The sequence below is a fragment of the Lynx rufus genome, unplaced genomic scaffold, assembly GCF_022079265.1.
Source record: "Lynx rufus isolate CCGP_SWC_20201006 ecotype Redwood Valley unplaced genomic scaffold, mLynRuf1.p SCAF_1, whole genome shotgun sequence".
Classification (NCBI taxonomy): domain Eukaryota; kingdom Metazoa; phylum Chordata; class Mammalia; order Carnivora; family Felidae; genus Lynx; species Lynx rufus.
The window spans coordinates 196,262,395-196,279,684 of NW_025814823.1; the positions used below are offsets into that span (position 1 = coordinate 196,262,395).

The 17,290-nt window shown below is 41.5% G+C and overlaps 1 protein-coding gene across 3 annotated transcripts in view; it reads left to right on the top strand.

Annotated features, from left to right (window-relative positions):
- DCTN4 (dynactin subunit 4) overlaps positions 1–12,164 on the top strand; it is a 32,184-nt gene extending 20,020 nt beyond the window's left edge. For 2 of the 3 annotated variants that reach the window (XM_047092339.1, XM_047092354.1), the window contains exons 9-13: positions 1,644–1,717; positions 3,849–3,903; positions 4,886–4,993; positions 7,202–7,299; positions 9,556–12,164. In XM_047092339.1, the coding sequence (XP_046948295.1) occupies positions 1,644–1,717; positions 3,849–3,903; positions 4,886–4,993; positions 7,202–7,299; positions 9,556–9,769 (549 nt within the window). In that variant the 3' untranslated portion in view covers positions 9,770–12,164. The remainder of the gene's footprint in view (positions 1–1,643; positions 1,718–3,848; positions 3,904–4,885; positions 4,994–7,201; positions 7,300–9,555) is intronic. The other variant, XM_047092346.1, reaches the window with a different exon arrangement.
- Positions 12,165–17,290: the final 5,126 nt, after the last annotated feature.

The following is a 17,290-nucleotide window of genomic DNA, read 5'->3' on the forward strand; positions in this document are numbered from 1 at the left end:
GCGCTCCAATAAATAAACATTTAAAAAAATAATAAAGGAGGGGCGCCTGGGTGGCGCAGTCGGTTAAGCGTCCGACTTCAGCCAGGTCACGATCTCGCGGTCCGTGAGTTCGAGCCCCGCGTCGGGCTCTGGGCTGATGGCTCAGAGCCTGGAGCCTGTTTCCGATTCTGTGTCTCCCTCTCTCTCTGCCCCTCGCCCGTTCATGCTCTGTCTCTCTCTGTCCCAAAAATAAATAAACGTTGAAAAAAAAAAATTAAAAAAATAATAAAGGATTAGTGTCCAGAATACATGAAGAACTTTAGCAAATTAAATTTTTTTTTTTTTCAACGTTTATTTTTTTATTTTTGGGACAGAGAGAGACAGAGCATGAACGGGGGAGGGGCAGAGAGAGAGGGAGACACAGAATCGGAAACAGGCTCCAGGCTCTGAGCCATCAGCCCAGAGCCCGACGCGGGGCTCGAACTCACGGACCGCGAGATCGTGACCTGGCTGAAGTCGGACGTTTAACCGGCTGCGCCACCCAGGCGCCCCGAACTTTAGCAAATTAGTAAGGAAAAGATAACAACGGGATAAAAATACCCAGTAAATAGTAACATGCAAGTCATGGCAGAGGAAATCCCCGTAGCCAGTAAACATGAAAAATATTCCTACAGTAATCCAGAAAGTGTCTGTTAAAACTATAGTGAGACACCATTTGATAGTTACCAGGTTAGCAAAACATAACGCGTGGGAAATGATCATACAAGAATCCTCATTGCTGCATTATTTATAGTAGCAGAATCGTGGAAACATCCTAGATATCTGTCAATTTGGGCATAGAAATGATGACAGTAGGATACAGAGGTACCTCTGTGTGTGTGGACATGGAATACCAAGACAGGAAGTGAAGACAAAGGGTGGAGGAGTATATAAAGTGCTCCCTTTTGTGTTACTGCAAAAAAGATGATGTCTGTGTATACTTGTACGTGCATAGGCTATTTGTGAAAAAAACACGAGAAACTGGTTGGGCTCTGGGGAGCGGGACAAGGGGACAAGTGATGGGTACCTTTACGCTGTACTTTTTTGTACTATTAAGAAATTTTTTTAACCAGACGTATGTAGTACCCATTCAAGAAAGTAAGTAAATAATTGTTACTGTATTTTAAAGCATGGAATCTGGAAACACACTATGTGGATTTAAATCCCAGCTTCAGTTCTTATTGGATCTGTGAAGTAGTACAGATTACTCATCCTTCCCATGCCCCATTGTCATCACCTGTAAAATGGGGACAATAATAGTTATGGGACATAACTTTCCTCATAAAGTGGATGTGATGTTTAAATCCACTTAAACTAAGGAGCACGTTGCTCAACACACATGGTACGTACCCAGTATGTGTTATTATTTCAGCAGTTGTTAGGCCCCACAAAGGTAGGATAGTATTTGATAGTGTGGTTGCTTATATCCACAAGTCCAAAACATCATCTTTTGTAACTTGTGGTAATCAGTAGCATACACACTGTTTCAAAGTATATGTGGTCTTAGAGCAGAATGAAACGACAAACCTTGAGTAAATGCTGTCCTTCTGAATTTAGCAGCTCTGTGGATCCAGCACGGGTATTCTTGTTTTCCTCTGATACGTATTAGAATTTTTTCTTTTTAGAAATGTGAACATAATTTGAGCAAGCCAGAATTTAATCCAACATCTATCAAATTCAAAATCCAGCTGGTTGCTGTGTGAGTATTTTGGGATTGGTGTTTTTAGTTACTGTTTTTTGGCTTTTTTCAATATGAAATGTATTTACTCTGGGCTTACAAGAAGAAAATGACATCAGAACAGTTTTGCTATTTCTTCTGTTTAGATTTTGAACTACGTATCATGAAGTTAAATACAAATTATAGACCTAGAATCAAGGGTGTTTGTACTAGGGACACAGGGACAGTGTGGTCCGGGGCAGAGATTGTTTTGTTTGTTATTGGACAGAGAGTCACTGGTCACTCATTACAAATTACAAAGTGCCTAATTTTGGTATTGATCCAAAATATCAAAGTAAAAAATAATAAAGTATGGCAAATCGAAGAGTATCCCTTTCATTGTTCATCTTAATTATGTTCTGATAACAGTCTTTGAGTGGGATAAAAGTGATTATTAGTGTTAATTCACTGGGACTTGTCAAGAGAAGGGAATTTTATGTACGAAAATCACCTTTCAAACAAGAAAAGTAGTTTGAGAAATTAGGAAAATAATTGTCTTGATTTTAGGGCAAGAGAGCCCTTCCTAAGTAAGGCAGGAAACCCAGAAACCACTAAAGAAAATAGCTTTGCTCTTAGCAAAAAAAAAAAAAAAAAAAAAAAAAGACAACAAAGTTCTGGGACAGACAGTAGAGTAGGAAAGAGTATTTGGTATTCCATGATAGATAAAAATTTGATGTCCCTGGAAGACAGAATTCCCACAAATTGGAAAAGTAAAAATGGGAGTAGGACAAAGGATTTGAACTGGCAGCTTCTAGAAGAGGAATTTCAAATGGTTATTGAATACATGGAAAGATACTGAGACTTGTTAGGAGAAGTTTAATAAAGATCATTTAGTGCTCATGAGAATGTGGGGAAACGTATTTGCATACACTATTGGTAGGCTTGTAGATTGCTTTATGGAGTCTTTTTGGAGAGTGGTCTGGAATATCCAGACAAAATTACATAGACTAAACCCAGGAGTACTGTCTCAGGAATCTATTCTTTGAAGCAAAAGCACCAGTATCTAAAGATGCATATGTAAGGATGTGTATTGTAACGTTTTAATGACAAAAAGCTAGAAACGCTTTCGGTGTCAAGCCAATTAACCATTAAAAACTAGTTGATTAAATTGAGGTACACTCAGGGTATAGAATATTATGCAGCACTTCTACATAAGTCGTCTCAACAGTCAAAAACATTAAGAATAGGTGTATAAACACCGAGCTGGGATTTGACTCTGGGCAGTTTTGAGTTCAGACTAAGCACATGTGAGTCTAATATTCTGTTTTCTTAAAGAGGCAGCAAAGGGGTACCTGGGTGGCTCAGTCGGTTAAGCATTCAACTTTGGCTCATGTCATGATCTCATGGTTCATGAGTTCAAGCCCCATGTTGGGTTCTCTGCTGTCATCACAGAGCCTGCTTTAGATCCTCTGTCTCCCTCTGTGTCTGCCCCACCCTTGCTCACACACACACTCTCTGAAAAATAAACATTTACGTTAAAAAAAAAAAAAGGCAACAAAACATACAGTAGTTAAGGGCAAGGACCCTGGAGCTACACTGTCTGAGTTTGAATCCTGGCTACTCACCAGTAAGTTACTTCTCCCAAGCCTAGTTTCTTCATCTCTGTAATGGGGATGATGATGATAATACTTGTGTCATGCAGTTACAGTGAAGATTATGTAAGTTAATTTTTTTAAGTGTTTAAAACATTGCCTGGCATGCATAGTGCTTTGTAAAAGTATTTGGTAAGTAATGTGGTAGTGTTTTTACACCCCTGGATGGTGTTACTAAGTCAGTCTTGGGTCCCATAACCAGTTGCCTTTCAGATTTACAGAAATGAATTAATAAAATATCAAAAAATATGTCTAGCAAACATATAAGGAAGATGTCTACAATGGTACACACAGATATATGGGCCCTAAACTAGAAATGTGCTTAAGATTTAAGAAAGAACTCCTTAGCAGTTGGTTTCATTTCTTAAATTCTTATTATGATGATATCATGATTCTTTAAAATTCTATTTCTGTGCCATGTTCTAATCAAAGAAATCTTTGCTGTACTCACTTAAAAAAAAAGTAACAATAATTTTAAGAGACTTCAATGAACATTAATGTATTTTTTTATTCATGCATAGCAATTATATTCCAGAAGTGAGAATCATGTCAATTCCCAACCTTCGCTACATGAAGGTTAGTACTTTGCTTGTTAACAGGGAGACAAAGGATTGATCAGAGATGTGTGCATGTATGTGTGTGGGTGGCTGTGCGAGATTCAAGAGCAAGGGATAGAAAAGAAAGGAATCATAAAGGAATTGCGATTTTTAATTTCTTTAAGCAGGGATTCTTGACAACAGCATCTTTGGCATACGTTTAGAAGGAGTAGTGTGTACATTATACAAAGATGGAATCATGGGTGGGGAAAGAAAGAAGATGTTTTACCCCATAAGCATCTTTAGCCACGTGATTCCACCATCTCGTGCCTGTGAGTGTATCAGATAATCAGGAATCAACTGGATTTCTTTACCATGGCCTTTGTCTTCTTTGAGGTCCTTATCTGTGCCCCCTCCTCCTACCCCCCACCATGAGTTGTAGAATATTCTGCAGCAGCCTCTTTAGTTCTTTCCTTCCATGCTGCTTATGAAGATGTTTATGTAGTCCATGTTCATTTAAAAGATTTTGCTAATCTCAACAAAGTACCAAATAAGGGCAAATTATGGTTCAAGAAATCATAAAAATCTGTTAAGTCTTGATGAATGATTTTTTCTATGTCTGCTTACCCTGTGGCTTTCATATTTATGAGGACTTCTTTTTCAGTCCCTAAGTGGAGGGCTGGGTGGAACAAGAGTTACAAACTTTTATTGCTTAGAAAATGTATAGTCCCCAGATTTTCTGGATCTAGTAACTGGCCCTTTCTGTGGGATCTGTCCTATTTCCTCATGTGATAGCAACTCCAGAGCATACATAGCCTGACGTATAAATAATAGAATAGGAATCAGTGAGCACTTGGAGGACCCAGTGATGTAGAGGTGTAGGTAGGTGTTAACTACTCAGAAATAATGGGGGATTGTGGGGAAGGTGACAATTTTGTGAAATGCTTGGTATAGCAACTAAGAAAGTGGCCCTAGGTGGCAGTAGTAGAACATGTCTAAGAGAGGCTTTTCGTGTTCCCCAGGAGAGCCAGGTCCTCCTGACGCTTACGAATCCAGTGGAGAACCTCACCCATGTGACACTGGTGGAGTGTGAGGAGGGAGACCCAGATAATATCAATAGCACTGCTAAGGTAGGTGCATTTTGCCTCATCCTGATGGACCCTTACTTTTCCTGGAGGGGCCTTTTGACCTGGCTTAAAGGACTCCATGCTGTCTTCAGTTTCCATATCCAAGTCGTCATCAAGTTCTTTTAATTTTACCTCTTGAGTTTTTTTTACTTTATGCACAATCACCCTACCATTGCTCTGTTGGAAGGTCTCTTCCGTTCTTACGTGCACTGTGACAGTAACTTCCTGGCTGCCTTGTTTTGAGTCCACCCCCACTTCCATTCCAGCCCATCTTCTGTCTTACCACTGAAGTGATCTTTCTAAAATCTAACTTTGATCATGACATGCTGATCATTGGCATCCCTCTGACTTGGGAAAGAAACCCAGATTCCTCAGCATAGCAGAAGAGCTTAATGGCCTTCCTCTATCTTTTCTTCCATGATGACCTTCTGTTTTTTTTTTTTTTAAATTTTATGTTTTTTTTGTTGTTGTTGTTTTGTTTTTTAATTTTTGAGAGAGACAGAGCTTGAGTGGGGGAGGGGCAGAAGGAGAGGGATACACAGAATCCGAAGTAGGCTCCAGGCTCTGAGCTGTCAGCACAGAGCCCGACACAGGGCTCGAACTCACGAGCTGTGAGATCATGACCTGAGCTGAAGTCAGACACTTAACTGACTGAGCCACCCAGGCCACCCCTTTAATTTAAAAAGAAACATTTTTTTTAATGCTTTATTTTATTTTTGAGAGAGAGAGATTGAGAGCAGGGGAGGAGCAGACAGAATCTGAAACAGGCTTCAGGCTTCAAGCTGTCAGCACAGAGCCTGATGCAGGGCTTGAACCCACAAACCATGAGATCATGACCTGAGCCGAAGTCAGATGCTTAACCAACTGAGCCACCCAGGCACCCCTCCATTAAATTTTTTCTTTTAATATTTATTTATTTTTTGAGAGAGAGAGAGAGAGCATGTGAGCAAGGAGAGGCAGAGAGAGAGGGAAACACAGAATCCTAAGCAGGCTCCTGGCTCGAACCCATGAGTCACGAGGTCATGACCTGAGCCGAAGTCGGAAGCTTAACCAACTGAGCCATCCAGGTGCACCTTTCATTCTGCTTTTTAATGATTTCACTTACTAGCATTATTTTCAAAGAGAGATGACACTCATCTGTCCTTACTCTTTTTAAAAGTTTGTGGTTTTTAAAACTGTGTTTATTTAATTTTAAGTAAGTTAACATACAGTGTAATATTGGTTTCAGGGGTGAAACCCAATGATTCATCACTTACATATAACACTTAGTGCTCATCCCAACAAATGCCCTCCTATCATCCATTTATTTTTTTAATTTTTTTTTTTTAACATTTATTTATTTTTGAGACAGAGAGAGAGCATGAATGGGGGAGGGTCAGAGAGAGAGGGAGACACAGAATCTGAAACAGGCTCCAGGCTCTGAGCGGTCAGCACAGAGCCCGACGCGGGGCTCGAACTCACGGACCGCGAGATCGTGACCTGAGCCGTAGTCGGACGCTTAACCGACTGAGCCACCCAGGCGCCCCCCTCCTATCATCCATTTAGCCCATCCCCCTTTCTACCTCCCCTCCAGCAACCTTCAGTTTTTTCTCTGTATTTAGGAGTCTCTTATGGTTTGCCTCCTTCTCTGTTTTTACCTTATTTTTCCTTCCCTTCCCCTATGTTAATCTGTTGTGTTTCTTAAATTCCACATATGAGTGAAATCATATGATATTTGTCTTTCTCTGACTGATTTATTTCACTTAGCAGAACACACTCTAGTTCCATCCACATGGTTGCAACTTGCTTTTTTAGTAATACTAATAACCTGTGAGACAGAAAGAAGTGCCTGATATGTACACCCAGCTTGTAGATTTGCTCTCTTTCTCTTCATACCTCCCCAGGCTCATTTGTATCCATAATTACAAATATGGTTGACGTTGTTACCTGCTAACCTCTGACATAGCAAAGTTGAGGCCTGCTTACAACATAAGGCTGAGTCTGAAGAATGCTTAACTGTTCTTTGTTTTTGTACTTTTGCTGGAAATGTCTGTGTTCCTAAACAGTATGTTTTCAAACACTGTATAAATAGTGAAGTAATATTGTGTATTTCTTGAAACTTGAATCTTCTGTGTGTTTAGGTCAGTTTAACACTGTGCTGTATTTTGTCGAATGAATGTCCTGCAACTCACTGGCCCATTCGGAGGCAAACTTCTCTGTTTCACTCTGCAGGTTGTGGTGCCTCCCAAAGAGCTCATCTTGGCCGGCAAGGATGCAGCAGCCGAGTACGATGAGTTGGCAGAACCGCAGGACTTCCAGGACGATCCTGAGTGAGTGAGCGCTCAGTGACCACCCCCCCCCCCCCACCACAGCTGGCTCATATGGGAGCCCCACGTGCAGATCCCAGTTTTCTCATCCTGGTTTTTTGAGATACTTTTTTCCTATGATAAAAATAATTACTATGGCAATTTGCTGAATACATCTACAATGATGAAGAAGAAAATAAAATAAAATCCCACTACCAGAGAAAAGCACCATTAACATTTTGGTCTTTGGCCTTCCATGTATTTCTTCCATCATTGGGATCATTCTGTAAGCCGTTTTTTAACCTTTTTTTCCTTTTAAATATATTTGTCCCTCTTAATAAAAAATTTCAAGTACATGATTTTTAATAGTGTGGACAGGATCCAGTGTTCTCTCCTATAGTTTTATCATTAGATTTGTCCATGTACCACTCATCCCCTGCCCTTTGACTAAAAGATTTTACTCTCTCATACCTAATAACTGAGAAGTAACAACCAAACCTTTCCCTGGGTGAGGGTACATCAGTACACCAGTCTAAAGCTGCAGCTGGAAACTGCTCCTTCCTGAGGGAAGCACTGCTGGAATGATGCCCACAGGAACCACGCACAAATAGGAAGCTCATAGGCAGGAGCAAGCCCCTACCCCTTCAGATTTCTAGTCTCCTTTAGACCCCTCCTAAGCTCCCTGTCGGGAGCCAGCCTACAAAGCAGAAACATGGACAGCAGAATCCCGTGTCACAAAGCAAGATGTAGAAGGTGGGCTTGGAGCTGAAAGAATAGCTTCATGTACAGGCACAAGGAACACATAAGCTTTTTAAACAGAATGATCCAAAGCTTCCTCAGTAAGACGTTAGAAAGAAGAAATAACATGGGATGGGGTTGGCGGGGCGGTGTGGATAAAGGGCAAAGATGAGATTAGTACAATGATTAGCAAACTTGAGTGAACTTCAGAAAGCATCAGGGCAGGTGTTGTGTTTTGTTTTGTTTTGTTTTGTTTTTAGTCTGTAGAGTCCCAGGCCCCGACCCAGATACTCTCTTTAGCAGGTCTAGCGGGGCATCAGAAATCTGAATTTTTTTTTTAAAAGCTTCCCAGATATTAGTGGTTACCTGAGAAGTCAGGCTAGAAAGACACTAATTTTTTCCGAGTTTTTTTTTTAATGAATCTGATACAAATCAAGGGTTCAGTTATTTACTGTAGTACAAAATGCATTGAGTTAGTCAAATACAGAATTCATTCTCTGTAATCCTTGCTTTATGTGGGTCCTTAAATGACATTAATTAGGTAATAGAAATTTGTTAAACCAAGGTTGGTTTCTGAAAAGATCATCTGCGATAACAAATTCTAGTCAGGTTACATGACAGATTTAATAAAAAAATTGAATGAACTATATTTCACATTGTACTTTTAGGACTTTCAGGTATTTGGAAATTAATACTATATAATACTATATAAGTAGGTAACTGTTTAAATCCAGTAAGTTTTCTTAGAGTGAGTATCATTTGATAGTAGATCAAATTCTGTCTCATTGCCCTTTAGCTTTTTGTTTGAAACTAAGTTACTGAGGCACAAAGTTCAAGTGCATGTCACAGAAGATGAAAATTGAAACTTCAACTAAAGAGATTATTTTTCTGTTCTAAAAATTTCTAACTTACAGAGCTTATTTACAAAAACACATTAATCTGTGGTGTTCCAGAAATTCCGTTACAGCTCTGAGTTAATATCAGTCTGTATCCTATAGAAATATTACCACATGCACACAAAGATAAATGTAAAGGCGTAGTCGTAGCACCATTGTCTATAACAGAGGAAAACTGGCAATAACGTCAGTATATACCAACTATAGTAACTCTATGAGAAAATACTATGCAGTCATTAAGTAGAATGGAGAAGATCTCTATATACCAGTATGGAAAGGTGTTTGTGATAAACTGAGAGGAAAAAACCAAGTTAACAGAATAGTGTGCCCCTTTTGTGTTGGTTTGAAAAGCAGAAAAGTATAAGTTTATAGAAAAATATCTGGTAGGTTAAGAACCAAAGTGTTTGTAGTTTTTCCCTGTGTGCTGAGGGGGAAAATGAGGGAGAACTTACATTTTCCCATTTGAATTTTCCACAACTGTAGTTTACTTTTATAATATTAAAAAGATAGATTGACATTTTGCTGAAAGAATGCTTCATCCCTGATAAATGGAATGGTGGTCATAACTTGTCATCAGATAAAATGTAAGTCTTAGTGGCTTGGCTGACTTGCGACCTGCCTAATACTGTGCTTCTTTTTTTCATAGCATTATAGCCTTCAGAAAGGCCAACAAAGTGGGTATCTTCATCAAAGTGACCCCACAACGTGAGGAGGGTGAAGTGACCGTGTGCTTTAAGATGAAGCATGATTTTAAAAACCTGGCAGCCCCCATCCGCCCCATCGAAGAAAGTGACCAGGGCACAGAAGTCATCTGGCTCACCCAGCATGTGGAACTCAGCTTGGGCCCACTTCTCCCTTAAAAGGTGCCACCAGTGGGGCGGATCCCAAAGGACAGTACCACCACGAGCCCACGTTAAAATGTGGAAGCCGCTGCTTCGTTAAGCCTTGTTTGTAACGATGTACCCAGGCACTACTGAATCCTATTCCTAGGAAGGTGGGGGCACAGGCAAGGCGTTGGGAACACAGGGTAACTCCTGTTCTCTTGCTCTCACTTCTGCTAACACCAGTGAATTACTGTCTCCCTTACTGAACCCCGCACGTCGAATAACAGCAGCATAGTTCCCTCCCAAAAAAAGGGGGGTGGTGGCTCTTCTTTGGCGTGGCATTAGATTTACCACCTGAGAAATTCTGACCATACTGTCTCCCAGTCTGATCTCACAAGGGATCACGGTCTCACAGATGAAACCTAAAATGGTAACTGAAAGGTGGACCTGCTGTTAATGATCCAGCACTGGTCTGCTCTCTGCATCCCATTTAGCTATAATCTAGCACTCTAAACATACCCCTTCACTGGTTGCCACGGCTCCCATCTTGCTTAGGTTTCCACTGGACAGAAAAGTAGAAATTGTCACATCGTCTTTAGTTTTGCGGTGTTTGAAAAAACCCGTGAGATTCTCAAGGCGCTCCCATTTGCCTTTTTCTAAGTGAATACAGGATACTTACTTATCAGTTCCTCTTAAAATTTCTTTGTTGTTAGAACATGGAACTCTCTTTTGAGAAGAATTGAAGAAGCAAGCAATCACACGTCATGTCAAGGGGGTGGCGAATCCCATTCATTTTAAATGTTGCCACAATATCCAGGGGTTACCGCTGTCACTGGGAGGCAGACCTTCTGTGTCTCACTCCCTTCCCCTCCTCTCTGCCCTGCCTCTTTAACTCAATAAGTTGTTCTGGACATTTGGCACCTGGAAAGAGCCCAAAGAAAACTTGGTGGACAAGTTCACTTCTGGAATGCAGATTTTTAGCATGATCCAAAACTAATGTTCTTTCCACTGATTTGAAGGGTTACATAACGATTAAAATCTCTTGAATCCCAAACTAGATATTAAGATAAGGAACCTTTCCTCTTCCTGAGTTTAAGACTTTTATCATATGGTGTGTCAAATAAGACCATTTTGATTGTAAACCATAAAACAGTTCAGCATACTTGCCTAACAGCACACGTGCTGTTTTCTCTTGGTATCCTGGAGCTGGGTTGCTAACCTTAATTTCTGTGTTTTCTAAAGTGAGATTTGACCAAGTAGACCAGCTGCACCACTTTGTCTGTAAATGTATTGTTAGCAAGTGGCCAACACATTTTTGGGGAGAAGAGAAATTTCCTGTTTGTCCTCGTTTTGTTTTTAAGTTCAAGCCTTTAGTTAAAAAACAATTAAGATATGTAGTAGTCTAGAACATAGACAGGGCATAGTAACTTATTAGCTCCCTCTGGAAGATAAAAATACTTAGGAAGCCTTTGAAAGACACTAAATTGTACTCTAAAGCTTAAGCCGACTTTATGAAACAATATTCCACAGAGTAATATATATGCTGCAGTATGAGAAAAAAATACACATATCTCTAACATTATGAGAGTAATCAGTAAGGTTTAGCCTCTTAGGAGTTGGGGCAGGGGGTTGTATAATGACAATTTGCAGACTGTAGATACAGTTTAATTTTTTGTGACCCCACAGTGTCAAGTTAGTTTTTATTTCACTACCTGCTAGAGCCTGCTCTGACGCCACTGCTCCATATTTGCTGGTGGAGAAGCTGGACGTCAGAGCGGAGAATGGCTTCCTGTGTTTACACATCTGCAGACTGTACACAGTTGTATATTGTGCGTTTACGGCATGTAGCTAGTGTTTGTTCCCAAAAGTGGTAATGTTGAAGCCATGGGTCTCATCACCCCCAGGTGACACAGAAACACAAAAATACTTTTGATCACAGATTTTTTTTTTTTGCCTTTAGAAGTCAAATTAACGTGAAGAATAACAGAGTCATTGTATGAATGTTTCCTCAAGATAATTTTCAGTGCAAGCCAGTATTCTGTGTATTAGTAGAAACGGCTCAACACCTGCAGCTGGTGAATTCGGAATTTTGTTACTTGTTTATATTAGATCAGGTGCAAGACTGCCAGTGCACAGGCAGTGTGCACCTCTGCAGGCGAATAAGATGGCATTAGCACCAGAAACTACAGTTTTGGAAACTTAAGGTTAGGTTACTTTGGATTTGTGGTTTGATTAGCCCACCAAAGGTTTCTTTTGTTCACAGTGCTTATAGGTGTAATGAGCTAAGTAAATGTCATGCATATTTGTGAAGAAACATCCTTTTTGGTCCCTTTTGGGAATGAGAGGCACTCCTTGATCCTTATGAATCACAGGTTCCTGTTTTGCCTTATAGCTTAACTTAATGTAGTGAAATAAAGCAGACAAAGCTTGAGAGTGTCTTTTGTTTGCTTTCCTGAGGGCTGATTGGAATAGCATGGCTCATAGTCCAAAGACTGGCTTGAAGAGAGTTAGTCTGAGAGGTGGTGGGGCCTGCTCCCTCTTCCATTTCTTTCAATGAACGAAGCTAAAACCTCGTGTCAAGTCTGTTCCCTGTAACATACAGGTAGATGTTGCCTGAGCTCCTTATCGACGTCTTCTCAGAACCATGATATAAATGTTATGTTCAGCTTTTATCCTGCGTTGTTGCTCCCAAAGCTTACTTGCAGCTGCCCAGAATGGCCCACCCCCAAGTGGCTGCCACTCCACCTTCACCTGGACTTCTGTGACCCTGCCTTCCCCCCGCCCCAGGACTGTGGGTGACCCATTCGCGCCCCTGTCTAAAGCTGGCCCCACCACCTGGCACAGTCAGTCTCGTCCTCTCACCCGTCCCCAGACGCCCCTTCAGCAGTGCCCCCTCCGCTCTCCTGCATCGTTGCCATATACGTGCTAGGATCTCTCTTATCTTAGGAGCTGACCTCACGCCCCTCTTCAGCTGCCACCCCATTTCTCTCCTCCCTTTTCAGCAGAACTCCTTCAAAAACTTTTAGTTCCGTCTCCTGTACTCACCTGAGCCCATTCCACCTAGGCTGCCACCCCAGCATGTCACCAAAATTGCTCTTGTCAAGTTCTCTAACAATCCACATGGCTAATTCTCCGTCCTTATCTACTTAATCTTTCACTAGCATCTGGCAGCTGATCTCTCCCTTCTTGAAAACCTGTTTTCTCTTGGTTTCCAGAACACAGCTGATTTTGCTTCCATCTTACTGGCAACTTTTCTTGCATATCCTTTGCTGGCCCTTTCCCGTCGTCCCAAGCTTGGAGTGTGCCAGGTCTCATGCCTTATGCTTTTGTCTCTGCTCACTCTTAGTGATGTCACCATTTTCACACTACCTATTAAATTTACATACCAACTCTAGAATAGTCTCTGAAAGTTCAAAATCACAGTGGATTTCCTCTCACCACGTCTGCCCCTCCTGCATTCATCTCTAAATGGCACCTGTATCCTTTCAGTTGCTCACAACAAAAACCTTAGCATCAACCTGGACTCTACATGCCACATGCAGTAAGTCAGCAAATCCTATCAGCTGTGTCTTCAAACTGTGACGTCACATGCTCTCCAACGTTACTCTCCTGGGCCAAATCACCATAGGCTCTATAAAACCCTAGGATATTGCAGTAGCATCTAAACTGGTCTGGAAACCACCCTGGCCCCTGGCCCCACCTGTTAGTCCATGTTCAACACAGCAGCCAGAGTGAATAAGGCATTCTTCCACTTCAAACTCAAGCTTTTGAGCTTGGTAGAACAAAAAAATACAAACTCCTTACAGTGGCTTGTGAGGTCCTACATGACATGAACCTACATGATGTGAAACCCCACTACTGCCTCCTTGAATTCATCTATTACTTCCCCATGCTCCCTCCACCCCAACCACGCCAGTTTCTGCTGTTGCTGAGTCACCCAGTCAGGGGTCTTCTCAGGGCCTTTGCATGGGCTGTTCCATCTGCTTGGAAAACTCCTCCCAGATATCTGTATAACTTACACCGTCATCACAATCAGACCTTTGCTCAAATATTTCCTTCTTAGTGAGGCTTTCCCTGACCACCCTACTCAATGGTGGAAAACTGCCGTCCCTAAGCACATTTCCTATCCCCTTGGCTACTTGTTTGCTTTTTTTTGCATAGCACTAAACACCAGCATAATGATATACTTTATTTTCTGACACATGACAGTAGAACATAAGCTCTGTAGTGCAGGGATTCTTTCATTTTTTAATTGCTGTATCTGCAGAGCCTACAATACCTGATAGTAGGCACCTTAATTTGTTGTATTAATGTTATCCTTTTCCTTATGTATGTACCTGTTGATCTTCTAGCTTTTTTTTTTAATATACCTATGCCTCTTTTTTGTCATAAGCCAAATATCGTGCTTGCCTTGAGCATTCTTGTTCTGTTGTTTTCTCTACCTAGAATACTCTTCCTTCTCTGTGTGCCTTCTCTAGAATTCCTTCCCTGCTCTCTCCTCCCATCTCTCCCTTCCTCTCATCTAGATGTGACCTTGATCCACAGCACTGTATCTCTTAAGAACATTTACCTCTTCCTTCTTTATGGGGTTTTGTATGTGTGTAGTTCAGTTACTGGATTGTAGACTCCTTCAGAGCCAAATTCAGGACCCCTTCTCATCTGTTTTTCCTTTATTTCATCAAACTAAAAACAATTAGAGCTGAGTCGCTTGTTCAGTTGCTGTACTTAACTTTGTTTATCCTCATTTTCTGGTGGTCAGGGACATCTACAGCAAAATATATTTCACAGTGTGAGACACCGACACAAGATAATGACTTTAAGTATTAAATGAAAGTAACATTAGGGGTGCCTGGGTGGGTCAGTTAAGCATCTGACTCTTGTTCTCGCCTCAGGTCATGATCTCATTCTCATAGTTCATGGGATCAAGCCTGTGTTGAGCTCTGCACTGACAACGTGGAGCCTGCTTATAATTCTCTCTCAATATAAATAAACGCTAAAAAAAAAAAAAAATTAGGGGCACCTGGGTGGTTCAGTCGGTTAAGCATCCAACTCTTGGTTTTGGCTCAGGTCATGCTCTCACAGTTTGTGAGTTTGAGCCCTACATCGGGCTCTGCACTGACAGTGAGGAGCCTGCTTGGGATTCTGTCTCCCCCTCTTTCTCTGCCCATCCCCCACTTGCATGCACGCTCTCTCTCTCTCTCTCTCAAAATAAGCAAACATTTTTTAAAAAGTAACATTAGGGGCGCCTGGGTGGCTCAGTTGGGCGTCTGACTTCGGCTCAGGTCATGATCTCGCAGTTTGTGAGTTCAAGCCCCATGTCAGGCTTTGTGCTGACAGCTTGCTCAGAGCCTGGAGGCTGCTCCAGATTTTGTCTCCCTTTCTCTCTGCCCCTCCCCTGCTCACATTCTGTCTGTGTCTCTCTCATAAATAAACATTAAAAAATAATAAAAAGTAACATTAAATAATAGAGAATCAACCAGTGAAACAATATTTTCCTCATGTTTTTATCCCTATCCTTCTGGTTAAATCAAGGAAAAAGTATCAATACTCATGTTTGTAACATCTAACACTTCCTCTTCTTTTTTAAACCTAGGCTTCTAGTTCAGAGTCTTTGGCAGACAACAGTAGCTACTTACTAAAAAAAAGGCTGTTTCATTTTCATTGTATTTGTTTTTAAGGCTGCATCTAAATATGTGATACTATTTTCCATTTACAGAAGTGATAGAAAGTTTCCTCTTAAACTATATTTTGAAATGAAATCACTCAGGAGTGAAATCACTTCTGCCCATGATACGGGTATCTGGAAAGAGTGTCACCCCCCCGCCCCCACTCAAAAAAGAAAAGGTGGATAGATGAGAAAGTCATAAATTTTACTGGATCTATCAGAGAGCTGATGTGGCAGAGCAGCCAAATAGCTTGAATTTCAAGGGGGGGGGGGCGGCGCGGGGAGCGGGGAGGGACAGACCCCTCCAAGGAGAGATCAGACATGCACAGCATGGGAGGAAGAAGTGTTGACCATTATAAGCAGGTAAGAGGAAATCAACAAAAATCTTAAAGAATTGTTTGAACGGTCATATTTGGGCTAACAAAACAGTACAAAATCCCTGGGAGCCTAAGACACTCAGGGAGCTTGCATGCATTCACAAGCTCTTTCCAGAATCTCCACCAGGTATTCATGAGAAAGACCTGCAGGGAGGGGAGAGTGCTGGAGCTCTACAGGGCCTCCTTGGTTTGGAGGCCGCAGAAGAGATCTGCTGCTTCTGTAGGAAAGGCCTGAGAGCCTGCCTCCTCCTGCCCAGGCCCCTCCCTCATAAGGAGAAAAAGGCCACTGGGGGAGGAACAGAAAATCATGTCTCCCCAGGGCACAGGTAAAGACCCACTGCTGCTGGGGCACGGTAAGAAAAAGCTTCTACTCTTGGGGGCAGAGGACAAGATTCAGTCCTGAGCCCCAAAAATCTATAGCAACCAATACCATTAAAGTTCTACCACTGCAGGAAGGGCAGGAAACTCTCCCTGACAAGGCCGGCTACAGGCACAAGTCACAGTTTGGCTGTCATAGACAGCAGGGGCAGGAATGTTAAGAAAAAAAAAACCACTCGTGAGGCCTGGCCACAAAGGACCCACTAAAGACGGAAGTTGAACTGGAACAAAGAACCTCCAACAAATTCTCAACTACCGACCTAGCAAGGAACTAATAACAACAGCTGCTGGGGGAAAAGCAAGGCCACAGAGACTCACCACTAAGGTTCGGGTGTGCAGGACAGCTGAACGCTAAGGATAAAATATGAACACTTGAGAAAAGTTCTTCAACCCCATCCTAAAGCACAAAATAATGCTAGAGGATACGAAATCTGTAATGCATGGAAGGCAACCATAGCAACAACAAAACCCAACCCCAGTTCAATTTCTGACTAGATTGACCAAACCCCACACACGTGGCCTGACAGATCTGCCCACTTCCCAGCATCTATCTCAGTCTACTGCTACATAAGCAATGACTGGCATTCAATAAAAAAAAAAAAATTGAGTTACACAAAGAAGCAAGGAAGAAACAACTCATTTTTCACAGACAAAACAATAAGACCGTATACAGATATGACCCAGATGTTGGAACTATCAAGGATTCAAACTCTGATTGATATGTTGAAAAAAGTAGTTGAAAATATGGATAATATGTATGGACATGTTTCAGCAGAGAGGTGGAAACTGTAAGAGACAAATTGAAATAAAAAACAGGATCAGAGAGGAAGAATATCTTTTACAGGCTTATCAGTAGAATTGTCATAGCTAAGGAAAAAATCAGGAAACTTGGAGATCGGTCAACAGAAATTATCCATATTGAACCGCCTCCTCCTAAAAAGGGAGGAAATAACACCACAGTTTTCAAGAGCTATGGGACAGTATCGCGTGGTCTGATGTGTGTAATTGGAGTCCCGGATAGAGAAGAAACTAGGCAGAAGAGTAAAGAAATGATGTCTAAGAATTTGCCAAACAGCAAACGATAACAAACCATAGGGGCACCTGGCTGGTTCAGTCGTTACAGCACGCGACTCTTGA